Source organism: Melanostigma gelatinosum (assembly GCF_949748355.1).
Source record: "Melanostigma gelatinosum genome assembly, chromosome: 20".
Classification (NCBI taxonomy): domain Eukaryota; kingdom Metazoa; phylum Chordata; class Actinopteri; order Perciformes; family Zoarcidae; genus Melanostigma; species Melanostigma gelatinosum.
Window position 1 is genome coordinate 22,095,543 of NC_136653.1, and position 15,000 is coordinate 22,110,542.

General features: G+C 43.1%; 1 protein-coding gene across 1 annotated transcript in view; it reads left to right on the forward strand.

The window, feature by feature from the left end:
• LOC306794135 (receptor-type tyrosine-protein phosphatase mu-like) overlaps positions 1–15,000 on the forward strand; it is a 130,952-nt gene that overhangs the window by 114,778 nt on the left and 1,174 nt on the right. The window contains 13 exon segments of the mRNA XM_079292067.1: positions 1,127–1,214; positions 2,397–2,473; positions 2,871–2,907; positions 5,013–5,110; positions 7,781–7,897; positions 7,998–8,152; positions 8,227–8,362; positions 9,040–9,189; positions 10,983–11,156; positions 11,672–11,803; positions 11,937–12,062; positions 13,738–13,901; positions 14,604–14,739. Of these exon segments, the coding sequence (XP_079148193.1) occupies positions 1,127–1,214; positions 2,397–2,473; positions 2,871–2,907; positions 5,013–5,110; positions 7,781–7,897; positions 7,998–8,152; positions 8,227–8,362; positions 9,040–9,189; positions 10,983–11,156; positions 11,672–11,803; positions 11,937–12,062; positions 13,738–13,901; positions 14,604–14,739 (1,590 nt within the window).

A 15,000-nucleotide genomic window follows, 5' to 3' on the forward strand; every position in this document is an offset into this window, starting at 1 on the left:
TAACGTATATTAATATATAATATTAAACATGGACGTGTTGTATGCTCACGTTGAAGCTGCCAGTTGATGTTCAGACATCAGGTGAAGTTCACTGTCGGTTCAGAATCGGAATTTGTCCGATTATTCCGACACCAAGTGAACGCAGCACAGACGTCTCACCTTGTAATGATTCAGATCCAAACGTGTTCTTCATCAAATTGACATAAAATCTTTATGTTATGTCATTTTATTTTTGAGAGAAGATGGAGTCAGACACGACCTTTGACCTTTACATTAACTGTTGGTAGGTTAAGGGGACAGGTAGCATTCGCATTAGCATCTAAAGTCATTAGTTCATTTCTTCCTTCTTTTATTTTTCATATTTTTTTCTCCATTTGTTCCTCGCTGTCAATCATGTAGAGAGAGTGTGTGTGTGTGTGTGATGAGACAAAAACCAACTACAAAGACACAAAACAACCATGACGAGATACAAAACAACCACGAAGAGACACAAAACAACCACAAAGAGGCAAAACAACCACAAAGAGATACAAAACAACCACGAAGAGACACAAAACAACCACAAAGAGGCAAAACAACCACAAAGAGATACAAAACAACCACAAATAGATACAAAACAACCACAAAGAGACACAAAACAACCACAAAGAGACAAAACAACCACAAAGAGATACAAAACAACCACAAAGAGACACAAAACAACCACAAAGAGACACAAAACTACAACAGAAAGACACAAAACACCTCAACTACTTTCAGCCCCACGTTTAAAATTTGCTTGTAAAAAACAAAGAAGTCTAAAACGTTTATAAACCAACTGTAAACTGCATCAGAAGTAATATTTCATTGTAGATCTTTCGGGGAGTGAAAGTGTTGTTTCAGCACGTACTTTCACTCTGAACACGGTATAAAAACAGACGTGTTTAGACGCATCTGGCTTCTCTCTGAGCCTCATTTTCATAATTGGACTTAATCATCTGCTCTGACCATAAAAGCAGCGCATGTGTGTTCAGGGAGAGAACGGAAATCAAACACATCCTCTGCATTATTCATGGAGTCGTTCACTGAGTTTCATCATCTGCATCTGTTCTCTTTAAACAATCTCTCCGTCTTTCTGCCTTTTCAGAGCTTCTTTGAGGGACAGTCGGCTCCGTGGGATTCGGCCAAAAAGGACGAGAACCGCATGAAGAATCGCTATGGAAACATCATCGCCTGTAGGTACCCACACACTGTGTCTAAAGCCAGGCTCAAGGGCACTGTGGAAGACTCACTGTGGTAGAACAGAAAACTAATATTACTCATATTTAATTAATAAACCTAACATGTGATGTTGTTGGTCTTGGTTTGGCTCTTGACTTCGGTTCAACCAGCTGAAGTCAGACAGGAAACGCACCATCAGGCTGATCTCGTGTCAGTTCTTATCATCACACAGCTCCAGGTCTCAGAGACACAACATGTTACCGCTGAAGCTAATGTGCTAACGTCCCAGAACGTTACTGCTGACAGCTGCTCACTTTCAGCTGCTGGCTGTCATCAACACACACACACTTGTACTAGTACAGCCTTTAATAAAGGAATAAAGTAATAATGTACTAAGACGAATCTGCTCAGTTTGGTTAATGTTACGACGTTAGAAACATCAGCTGGTTCAACCCTCCAAACAATAACAAACATCTGGATGGTGCTAATAAAATGAATAAATATACAAATGAAAGATATCTTTGTATCACGCACTAGTTACAGAAATATTCCATGTTTCATTTATATCAGACCTGTATTCACCTGAAGAGCTTAGAACCAGGGTTATTAATGTAACCTAAAACGATGAAATAGTGGCGAACCACAGAGGTTAATTTCAAACGTGGCCGTTTAAAGACGTCTGCAGGTATTCATCATCTACAGTCAGTCTATTAACATGTAATAACTGGTTAATAACAGAAATGTGTGTTTATAAATCTTAACTCCTCTGGTAGACAGACAGCTGTGTGAAATATTAATATTATATCTTATAAGTTAGTAAACATTAATCTGTTTATAACTGCGTTACAGTCTGATATTTATATTCTAAATAATTAATAATAAATACAAAATAGTTAGTCAACCAATAAATGGACAGAAATCCAATCTGCAACAATTTTTCTGGTCGATTGATCGTCATTCAGTTTTAACACCGTGTGCTTTTTATTTATTGATGAAAGTTTCACGTTTCTATGAAATTGAGAACAAAGATGTAATAAATGTGTCTGATAATGAGACATAATTAATCTCTGTTTGTTTAATGAGATTATTACATGTGAGACAATGTATTCACTTATTAGTAGAAGCTCATTAGAGGTGATTATATTCAGCTTCACCACGGCAACGAGCTCACCAATTAACGTGTGTGTGTGTTCCAGACGACCACTCTCGCGTGCATCTGCAGCCTCAGGACGGAGACGGTGGCTCTGACTACATCAACGCCAACTATGTGGACGTGAGTGACACACGCACACACACTTTACTTTAGTTCCTTTAAAAGGTCGATCTGTAACGTCCTGTTTCCATGACGGCGGTGGTCATCAGTCAGCTGCTGTTGACTGTAAACACACTCGCTGAGAAGATGTGTGTTCACCAGTGTCGTGAGGCCATTTTGAGCTGCTTCATTTCTTACATTTCTTAAATTGTTTTTTTGGTATTTTGGTGCTCAACAACAAACAGAAAAGACAAAAGTTCTACAAAGAGTCCAGAGAGGAATATTTGACTTGTAGGATCAGCTTCTCTTCAGCTAGAAGTTAGGTAATGTGTCCATGATGATGATGATGATGATGATGAAGATGATGATGATGGACCGGACATGTCACTGACAACTGTTCCTCCTTGGTTCTCTTCAGGGCTACCACAGACCGAACCACTACATCGCTACTCAAGGTAAGAAGTGAAACACTGTCTTCTGATGTTGCTCTCTGTGTCCTCAGGGTAACAACTCTCCAACTGAACTCTAGGGTCTGTAGTAACAACACTCTAACTGAACCCTAAGGTCTGTAGTAACAACACTAACTGAACCCTAAGGTCTGTAGTAACAACACTCTAACTGAACCCTAAGGTCTGTAGTAACAACACTAACTGAACCCTAAGGTCTGTAGTAACAACACTCTAACTGAACCCTAAGGTCTGTAATAACAACACTAACTGAACCCTAAGGTCTGTAGTAACAACACTCTAACTGAACCCTAAGGTCTGTAGTAACAACACTCTAACTGAACTCTAGGGTCTGTAGTAACAACACTAACTGAACCCTAAGGTCTGTAGTAACAACACTAACTGAACCCTAAGGTCTGTAGTAACAACACTCTAACTGAACCCTAAGGTCTGTAATAACAACACTAACTGAACCCTAAGGTCTGTAGTAACAACACTAACTGAACCCTAAGGTCTGTAATAACAACACTCTAACTGAACTCTAGGGTCTGTAGTAACAACACTCTAACTGAACTCTAGGGTCTGTAGTAACAACACTCTAACTGAACCCTAAGGTCTGTAATAACAACACTCTAACTGAACCCTAAGGTCTGTAGTAACAACACTAACTGAACCCTAAGGTCTGTAGTAACAACACTAACTGAACCCTAAGGTCTGTAGTAACAACACTCTAACTGAACCCTAAGGTCTGTAATAACAACACTAACTGAACCCTAAGGTCTGTAGTAACAACACTAACTGAACCCTAAGGTCTGTAATAACAACACTCTAACTGAACTCTAGGGTCTGTAGTAACAACACTCTAACTGAACTCTAGGGTCTGTAGTAACAACACTCTAACTGAACCCTAAGGTCTGTAATAACAACACTCTAACTGAACTCTAGGGTCTGTAGTAACAACACTCTAACTGAACCCTAAGGTCTGTAATAACAACACTCTAACTGAACCCTAAGGTCTGTAATAACAACACTCTAACTGAACCCTAGGGTCTGTAATAACAACACTCTAACTGAACCCTAGGGTCTGTAATAACAACACTCTAACTGAACCCTAGGGTCTGTAGTAACAACACTCTAACTGAACCCTAAGGTCTGTAATAACAACACTCTAACTGAACCCTAGGGTCTGTAATAACAACACTCTAACTGAACTCTAGGGTCTGTAATAACAACACTCTAACTGAACCCTAGGGTCTGTAGTAACAACACTCTAACTGAACCCTAGGGTCTGTAGTAACAACACTCTAACTGAACCCTAGGGTCTGTAGTAACAACACTCTAACTGAACCCTAAGGTCTGTAATAACAACACTCTAACTGAACCCTAAGGTCTGTAGTAACAACACTCTAACTGAACTCTAGGGTCTGTAGTAACAACACTCTAACTGAACCCTAAGGTCTGTAATAACAACACTCTAACTGAACCCTAAGGTCTGTAGTAACAACACTCTAACTGAACCCTAAGGTCTGTAATAACAACACTCTAACTGAACTCTAGGGTCTGTAGTAACAACACTCTAACTGAACCCTAAGGTCTGTAATAACAACACTCTAACTGAACCCTAAGGTCTGTAATAACAACACTCTAACTGAACTCTAGGGTCTGTAGTAACAATACAGCTGTAGTTACCAACACTGACCACAGGAGTCGCCACACCAGCCAGACACATTTATATTTTCACCTGATTTTGCTGATATTTTAATATTTAACCTCTGACCTGAACATCAGGAAGAGCGACACCAGCAGAGTGTGTGCGTGTGTGTGCGTGTGTGTGTGTGTGCAGGCAGCAGATTCTCGCTGTAAAACACTTGAGGACAGGAAAGGATTAGCATGAACTAATTTGCTCGTGAAAACACAGACTGTCAACAGTGATTGAAAACATTTTCTGTGTGTGTGTGTGTGTGTTTTTGTGTACGTGTACGTGTGCTTAATTTGAATTAATTAAAGAGTCATTATAATTCATGTACAGCTCTGTTGTCGCCTGCTGATCCGCTGTCTAATATAAAGTTTACTCTGTGTGTGTGTGTGTGTGTGTATGTGTGTGTGTGTTCTAGGTCCCATGCAGGAGACTGTGTATGATTTCTGGCGGATGGTTTGGCAAGAGAACACTGCTGCCATTGTCATGGTAACCAACCTGGTGGAGGTGGGGCGGGTGAGTCCACACACACTCTCACACACACACACACACACACACACACACTGATTGTTGTGACGATCTGGTTGTTTCCTCCTCTCTGATTAAGTTTGGGACTCCATTTCCCACAGTGCACATGTCAGTGTCTTTGTTGTTTCTTTCCTCCTGTGACTCTCTGTGATGAGCTGATGTTCTTTGTTTAAATATCAGCAGATATGTTTGTGTATAAATATATCATATAGTACACTTTTACATACGGACAGAAGTACTCAAACTGGTTTGTATAGAACTCTAAACTAAATGACTGTGTACATGACTGTGTTAATAATCCATACTATGTAATACTTATATCATCTTATACATGTCACTGAAGCTCGAAGAGAATGTGTATTACAAATGTACACATATCTTGTTTTATATCACAACCCCAAAATATTTAACTGCTCACAGTTTGACTCCTTTAAGATATTCTCTCGTTCCTTCTCCCAAGGCAAGGCAAGGCAAGTTTATTTGTATAGCACATTTCAACAACAAGGTAATTCAAAGTGCTTCACATAAAACCATTAAAAGCATCAAAACACAAGGCAAAAGAAAAGGAGATTTAAAAAACAATTAAAAAACAGTGTAAGAAATAAAATGTAAAATGTAAAATGTCCCAGAGGATGAACCCTCTAGATCAGGGATTCCCAAAGTGTGGGCACCCTGGGGGTGCGCGAGCTGCCTCTAGGGGGTGCGCGAGAGGAAAAGTGTAATGGCGTCTGATGGTGTAATGATGTTAAATATTTAAAAATATATATATTTTAATTTAAAAAGTGGGCTTTTTCACAAAATACAAACATGAATGATAAAAATCCCCTTTGTAAGATTTAAAATTAAAAACGTACAATTTAATAAATGCACTTGAGCTCCTTCCGGCAGTCTTGCCGCCAGTGGTACACACTAGCGAGCCTAGCTTGTGCAGCTAACGTCAGCTAACAGTGAACTTCATGCATTCAGCAACATTCATTTAAATGTGCTAAACTGGCTGAAATCGGGGAAACTGTCAGGTGGGACATCTGAAGCCATCAGTCGTAAAAGAGGAGAGGGACAGAGAGAGAGAGAGGAATCGGAGGCGAGAGGAACGGAGAGGTGCGTTGGGGAGAGACCGGGAGAAGAAATCGAGCCAGAGTCAGAGGAAGATGAGACGGAGGAGACCGAAAAGGAGGAAGGGATAGCACAGACACATCGGGAGCACATCGGCCCATCGCGGAGTCAAGGTGAAAAAAGAGGAAACGAGAGTGAGCATCAGACTGGGAAAACAAGAGGAAATATGATGAAAAGTATCTGTGTCTGGGCTTCACTTGGATTGGCAACGCAGATTCCCCAAAGCCACAGTGCGTGGTGTGCAGTGAGGTTCTGGCTAACAGTCTGAAGCTCTTATTTACGTCGCCACCTGAACACCAAGCATGCCAGTGCAAGTCAAAAGCCCCTTACATTCTTTATATCCAAATTGGAGGAGTTACAAAACAGCCAAAAACAACTGCAGTCTCATTCATGTGTTGGTCTATAAATGACGCACTACGGGCTTCATATCTGGTCACAGAATAGCGAGAAAGGGGCTACCGCACACAATCACTGAAGACGTGAGCTTGCCAGCTGCCAGAGAGATGGTGGAATGTATGATTGGAGAGAAAGAAGCAAAAAAGTTGGCCGTGATCCCGGTGTCCAACAACACTGTGTCGCCGCATCGATGCTTTGTCCGAAGACATCCTGGCTACATTAGTCGCTCATTAATTGTAAATTAAATGTGATAATCTGCCTCTGAGTCTGTGCGTGTGTGCTCGCATCCGTATTGCTCTTTAAAAGTGACGCCTTGTGTCACTGAAAGTTATTGAAACTTTGTTGCAGTGTTTCAGGGCGTTTTCACACCTTCAGTTCGTTTGCTTTGTTCTGATTCAGGGATTAATATGATACAATGTTGCAGTTTGTGTTCACACTGCAACATTTAACAGCGGACTAAATATAGTAAACAAACGCCACGCGCGAGCAAACTGTTCTCTCATTGGTCAGATTTTTATGCGGCTGTAAATGGGCTCTGTTGCTTTTTTATTTATTTTTTATTAAGGGGGGGGGGGGGGGGCGCAAACCCGGTCGGGATGTAGAAGGGGGTGCGCGGCCTAAAAAGTTTGGGAACCGCTGCTCTAGATGGGAACCAGGCCTGTAGAGGGCGCTAGCAGACAGACAAGACATATAATCTGGGTTAGGGTTAACCCCTATATAAATATATACATATATATTTACATATATATATACGTATAAGCTTCAGGTTGATCGTACTCTGGATATAAAACAAACGGTCTGAAGCTCAGGTATCTTCACCTGCTCAAGGTCCCAGCTCTCATTACCCAGAATGCACCAGGGATCTGTTCCCTGCTGCAGAGGGGGATTGTGGGATGGATAAGTGACACACACACATCGTCACATTAGCCTGATTTGCCCTCCCGCCCCGTTTTCTCCGTTCACCTCGTTGGTTGCTGTGGCGACATTGTAATTAGCTGTTAATGAGCGGGGGGGGGGGGGGGGGGGGGCAGAGCTTCTAATGAGATTTTAATATCAGCTGTTTTTCTTATGTTTAATTAATGAGTCACTTTGTTTCTGACGAATAATAAATGTGTGTGTGTGTGTGTGTGTGTGTGTGTGTGTGTGTAGGTGAAGTGTTGTAAATACTGGCCTGATGACACTGAGATCTATGGAGACATGAAGGTGACGCTGATTGAGACTCAGCTGCTCTCAGAGTACGTGATCCGGACCTTCGCTGTGGAGAAGGTACACACTCTAATGTACACACTCTAATACTAAATATATATATATGTATACATATAAATATATAAACAGGACAGAGGATCAATAGATGTGATCATTCCAGAGGGGCGTGGCTGAGATCAGAGAGATCCGTCAGTTCCATTTCACCGGTTGGCCGGATCACGGAGTTCCTCTTCACGCCACCGGCTTACTGGGATTCATCCGCCGGGTCAAAGCCAAGACTCCGCCCACCGCCGGGCCCACCGTGGTCCACTGCAGGTATGTAGATATAGATCACTGATGTTAACGATAGGTTATCAATACACTGTATATATCATGTGTGTGTGTGTCAGTGCGGGGGCCGGACGGACAGGCTGCTTCATCGTGATCGACATCATGCTGGACATGGCGGAGAGAGAAGGAGTCGTGGACATCTACAACTGTGTCCGAGAGCTGAGGGCACGAAGGGTTAACATGGTCCAGACTGAGGTACACACATACACAGGGGCCCCCAGGGGCCACGCTCATAGAGGGACACCAGGGGCCACGCTCATAGAGGGACACCAAGGGACACCAGGGGCCACGCTCATAGAGGGACACCAAGGGACACCAGGGGACACGAAGGGACATGTTCATAGAGGGACACCAGGGGCCACGCTCATAGAGGGACACCAGGGGACACGTTCATAGAGGGACACCAGGGGACACGTTCATAGAGGGACACCAGGGGACACGAAGGGACACGTTCATAGAGGGACACCAGGGGACACCAGGGGACACGAAGGGACACGTTCATAGAGGGTCACCAGGAGCCACTCCCCTCAGACTCTTGTTATTGTTTTAAAGGCTGTGATGTCATCAAACGGTAACTGACAGGATGTGACAGAAATGGACGAAGCGATGAACTTCTGTCTCACTTTTACTGTCACTCATCTGTCTAACCCTCTTCCTCCTCCTCTTCCTCCTCCTCCTCTTCCTGCACCTCCTCTTCCTCCTCCTCCTCTTTCTCCTCCTCCTCCACCTCCTCCTCTTCCTCCGCCTCCTCCTCTGTGTTGACATAAATTATTTATGAAGTGACATTTCAGCAACATCCCTCCTGTCAGGGGGAGGGAGGAGAAGAGGCAGGAGATGTGTTCATCTTTAATTCCCCCCCAATATCTGTCCAGGAGCAGTACGTCTTCATCCATGACGCCATTTTGGAGGCGTGTCTCTGCGGTGACACAGCTATTCCGGCCAATCAGCTGCGGTCAGTTTACTATGAGATGAACCGATTGGATCCTCAGACCAACTCCAGTCAGATCAAAGAGGAGTTCAGGGTAAAGTATTATTATATTGTGTAGTTATATTCATAAATAAAGGTTAATATACATCAGTATATATGTTAATAACCCATTAATAAAGGATAATAATGTTGATATTGATTGGTGATGATGTTGATCTTGATTGGTGATGATGTTGATCTTGATTGGTGATGATATTGATCTTGATTGGTGATGATATTGATCTTGATTGGTGATGATATTGATCTTGATTGGTGATGATATTGATCTTGATTGGTGATGATATTGATCTTGATTGGTGATGATGTTGATCTTGATTGGTGATGATATTGATCTTGATTGGTGATGATGTTGATCTTGATTGGTGATGATGTTGATCTTGATTGGTGATGATGTTGATCTTGATTGGTGATGATATTGATCTTGATTGGTGATGATATTGATCTTGATTGGTGATGATATTGATCTTGATTGGTGATGATGTTGATCTTGATTGGTGATGATGTTGATCTTGATTGGTGATGATATTGATCTTGATTGGTGATGATATTGATCTTGATTGGTGATGATATTGATCTTGATTGGTGATGATATTGATCTTGATTGGTGATGATACTGATCTTGATTGGTGATGATGTTGATCTTGATTGGTGATGATATTGATCTTGATTGGTGATGATGTTGATCTTGATTGGTGATGATATTGATCTTGATTGGTGATGATACTGATCTTGATTGGTGATGATACTGATCTTGATTGGTGATGATACTGATCTTGATTGGTGATGATACTGATCTTGATTGGTGATGATATTGATCTTGATTGGTGATGATATTGATCTTGATTGGTGATGATGTTGATCTTGATTGGTGATGATATTGATCTTGATTGGTGATGATACTGATCTTGATTGGTGATGATACTGATCTTGATTGGTGATGATATTGATCTTGATTGGTGATGATATTGATCTTGATTGGTGATGATACTGATCTTGATTGGTGATGATATTGATCTTGATTGGTGATGATATTGATCTTGATTGGTGATGATACTGATCTTGATTGGTGATGATACTGATCTTGATTGGTGATGATATTGATCTTGATTGGTGATGATATTGATCTTGATTGGTGATGATATTGATCTTGATTGGTGATGATATTGATCTTGATTGGTGATGATATTGATCTTGATTGGTGATGATATTGATCTTGATTGGTGATGATATTTATCTTGATTGGTGATGATATTGATCTTGATTGGTGATGATATTGATCTTGATTGGTGATGATACTGATCTTGATTGGTGATGATACTGATCTTGATTGGTGATGATGTTGATCTTGATTGGTGATGGTATTGATCTTGATTGGTGATGATGTTGATCTTGATTGGTGATGATATTGATCTTGATTGGTGATGATACTGATCTTGATTGGTGATGATACTGATCTTGATTGGTGATGATATTGATCTTGATTGGTGATGATACTGATCTTGATTGGTGATGATACTGATCTTGATTGGTGATGATATTGATCTTGATTGGTCATGATATTGATCTTGATTGGTGATGATATTGATCTTGATTGGTGATGATACTGATCTTGATTGGTGATGATATTGATCTTGATTGGTGATGATATTGATCTTGATTGGTGATGATACGGATCTTGATTGGTGATGATACTGATCTTGATTGGTGATGATATTGATCTTGATTGGTGATGATATTGATGTTTATTGGTGACGATGTTGATCTTGATTGGTGATGATATTGATCGTGATTGTTTGATCTGACTGATATCGGTGTATCTGTGCTCAGACTCTGAACATGGTGACGCCCACTCTGCGGGTGGAGGACTGCAGCATCGCTCTGTTGCCGAGGAACCACGAGAAGAACCGGTGCATGGACGTGTTGCCTCCAGACCGCTGCCTTCCGTTCCTCATCACCATCGACGGAGAGAGCTCCAACTACATCAACGCTGCTCTGATGGACGTATGTAACCACCACGACCCTTAGGGGATCTCTGGAACATCCTATTGCACCACTAAGTTAATATTGATCATATTGTCACTTCTGTTATTTATTTTTTTTCATAATTCATATATATTAGAAAATAAATATTTATTTCATTGTGTGCTTTATATTTATGTCACATTAAACACTTTGGGGCAGAAAGAGACAGATGGACGGATGCACAGATGCACAGACAGAGAGACAGACAGAGAGACAGACAGAGAGACAGAGTGGGTTAATGGGTTTAGAAACACACACAAATCACAGTATTGTCCTGAACATCCAACTCTACCATTTCACCAGTAAACCACTCTGTTGTCATGGAAACCAACCAAACACTTGCCCACAGAGTGTGTGTGTGTGTGTGTTAGCTCAGAGCTCCTGTCATATTAAATCTTCTATTCATTGTTGTTGTTTATGCGGTTTGTTGTTCCCCCTGTGTGATGTCACTTCCTGCTGTATGACCATATATGGACGTGTGTTAATTGTTGCAGAGCTACAAGCAGCCGTCAGCGTTCATCGTTACCCAGCATCCTTTGCCCAACACGGTGAAGGACTTCTGGCGTCTGGTCCTCGACTACCACTGTACGTCCATCGTGATGTTGAACGATGTCGAACCGGCTCAGGTACACACTAGACCAGGTCTCAGCGTAGACCAGGTCTCAGCATGAAGTAGATCAGGCCTCAGTATAAAGTAGACCAGGTCTCAGTGTGAAGTACACCAGGTCTCTGTATTAATAGGGTCTCTCTGTGTCCCAGCTGTGTCCTCAGTACTGGCCTGAGAACGGCCTCCATCGTCTCGGGTCACTGCAGGTGGAGTTTGTGTCTGCAGACCTGGAGGAGGACGTCATCAGCCGCATCTTCAGGATCTACAACACAGCCAGGGTGAGACCTCCCTCCATGGTTCATGTTCATGTGACTATCACCACATATAGATAAATCTATATATTACATTACATTACAGTCATGTAGCAGACGCTTTTATCCAAAACGACTTACAATAAGTTTATTCAACATATTCAAGAGAACTACTAGTCACCAGAAGTCATAAGTGCATCTCCTTTAAACAAGCATCATAGAGCAGAAACCAGAGCAAGAGTACAGAGACAAACTAATACAATAAGTGTCACAAACTAATATGAATACAATAAGTGCAATAAGCTAGTATGAATACAATAGATGCTAAGTAAGTGCTAAGAGGAAGGCTCAGGGTAGAAGAGTTCTTGAAGAGGTGAGTCTTCAGCCTGATGAAAGATGGGCAGTCACTCTGCTGTCCTGAGGTCAGTGGGGAGTTCATTCCACCACTGAGGGGTCAGGACAGGAAACAGCCTCGACCGGGTCGATCGGCCGCGGGACCTCTGAGCGACGGGGCGACCGATCGCCCCGAGGCAGCAGAGCGAAGTGGTCGGGCGGGGGTGTAGGGCTTGACCACGGCCTGGCGATAGGAAGGAGCTGTTCCTTTCACTGCCCTGTAGTCCAGGCGGGAGATGACCAGAGCATCTGCACCGTCTCCTCAGTGAGGAAGTGAATCCTCCTGATGCTGTAGAGCAGGAACCTGCAGGAGCGTGTAACCGATGCAATGTTTGCTGAGAACGACAGTTGGTCGTCCAGGGTCACACCCAGGTTCCTCGCAGTCCGAGTCGGCGTCACCACGGTATCATCAATGGTGATGGACAGGTCTCTGTGCGGGAGGAACAGCAGCTCGGTTTTGACAAGACCAGCTGGGTGTCAGCTGGGTGTCAGCGGCATAACAATGGTCAGAGAAGTCACGCGAGCGAATAACAGAACCCAGAGATGTTGTGTAGAGCGAGAAGAGAAGGGGGCCCTGAACTGAACCTTGTGGAACCCCCGTAGTCAGCATGTGTGGTTCCGACACGGCCCCCCTCCACGTCACCTGGTAGGTTCGACCTGTCAGGTCAGATGCAAACAGGGAGAGTGCAGAGCCTGAGACCGCATCCCCTCGAGGGTGGAGAGGAGCATATAAATACACATATGTTTATATATATATTAGTGCTGGGCAAGTTAACGCGTTAATTAATTAACGGCGACAATTATTTTAGTTGTGATCAGTTGTGATCAGTGTATGAATGGATGTGAATGTTAGATAGTTGTGATAAGTGTATAAATGGGTGTGAATGGGTAAATGATGATTTGTAGTGTTAAAGAGCTTTTGAAAATAGAGACACAAGTACAGTCCTTCCCTTCTTACCTTTGTTACTTTCCTGCTTCACGAATTTCCTTTGCTGTCACATGCATCTTCCTTTCCTTTCTGACCACTTTCTTCCCTTTGTTTCCTTCCTTTGCATACCTGCTTTCCTTCCTATGTCCTTATATTTTCCTTTTCTTACCTCCTGGTCTCTATTTTGTAAATCCTACTTTCTGTTCTTTTCCTTATTTCCTCATGTCCGTCCTTGCTCACCATCTTCCTTCCTCTCAGGGTTTAGGCTGGGTGTGTTTGATTTGACTTGAGGGTGTGTTTGATTTCCCCACCCCTTCCTGCCGTTTGGGCAAGCTTGTTTTGAGCGTCCTCTCCTCCCTGTCTCCTTCCTGCATCCTCCAGCCTCAGGACGGGTACCGGATGGTGCAGCAGTTCCAGTTCCTCGGCTGGCCGATGTACCGAGACACGCCGGTCTCCAAGAGGTCCTTCTTAAAACTGGTCCACCAGGTGGACAAATGGCAGGAAGAGTACGATGGAGGAGAAGGACGCACGGTGGTGCACTGCCTGTAAGAGTATTACTACTACTACTACTGCTGCTGCTGGTACTTCAGTACATAGATATTACACTAATACTACTACTGATACTGCAGTATAGTACTGGAGATAGTACAGTAATAGAATACTGATAATAAAAGTACTAATAATGCTGAGCTGTTTTATTGAGTTCTTCAGTTATAGTTTGTCTCCATCTAGTGGAGAAAACATGGAAACACAATCTGACTATCTTTGCTTGTTTCCTTTCCTCTCTCCTCTTCTCCTCCTCTCTCCTCTCTTCTCCTCTCTCTCCTCCTCTCTCCTCTCTCCTCTCTCCTCCTCTCTCCTCCCCTCTCCTCCTCTCTCCTCTCTCCTCCTCTCTCCTCTCTCCTCTCTCTCCTCCTCTCTCCTCTCTCCTCCTCTCTCCTCCTCTCTCCTCCTCTCTCTCCTCTCTCCTCCTCTCTCCTCTCTCCTCCTCTCTCTCCTCTCTCCTCCTCTCTCCTCCTCTCTCCTCTCTCCTCTCTCCTCTCTCCTCCTCTCTCCTCCTCTCTCCTCTCCTCCTCTCTCCTCCTCTCTCCTCTCTCCTCTCTCCTCTCTCCTCTCTCCTCCTCTCTCCTCTCCTCCTATCTCCTCTCTCCTCTCTCCTCCCCTCTCCTCCTCTCTCCTCTCTCCTCCTCTCTCCTCTCTCCTCCTCTCTCCTCTCTCCTCTCTCTCCTCTCTCCTCTCCTCCTCAGGAATGGAGGAGGTCGTAGTGGAGTCTTCTGTAGTATCAGTATAGTTTGTGAGATGCTACGACAGCAACGCTGCGTTGATGTTTTTCACGCCGTGAAAACTTTGAGAAACAACAAACCAAACATGGTGGACCTGCTGGTAAGTACACACACACACACACACACACACACACACACACACATACACACATACACACACACACACACACACACACACACACACACACACACACACACACATACACACACACACACACACACACACACACACACCTACACACACACACACACACACACACACACACATACACACATACATACACACACACACACACACACACACATACACACACACACACACACACACACACATACACACACACACACACACACACATACA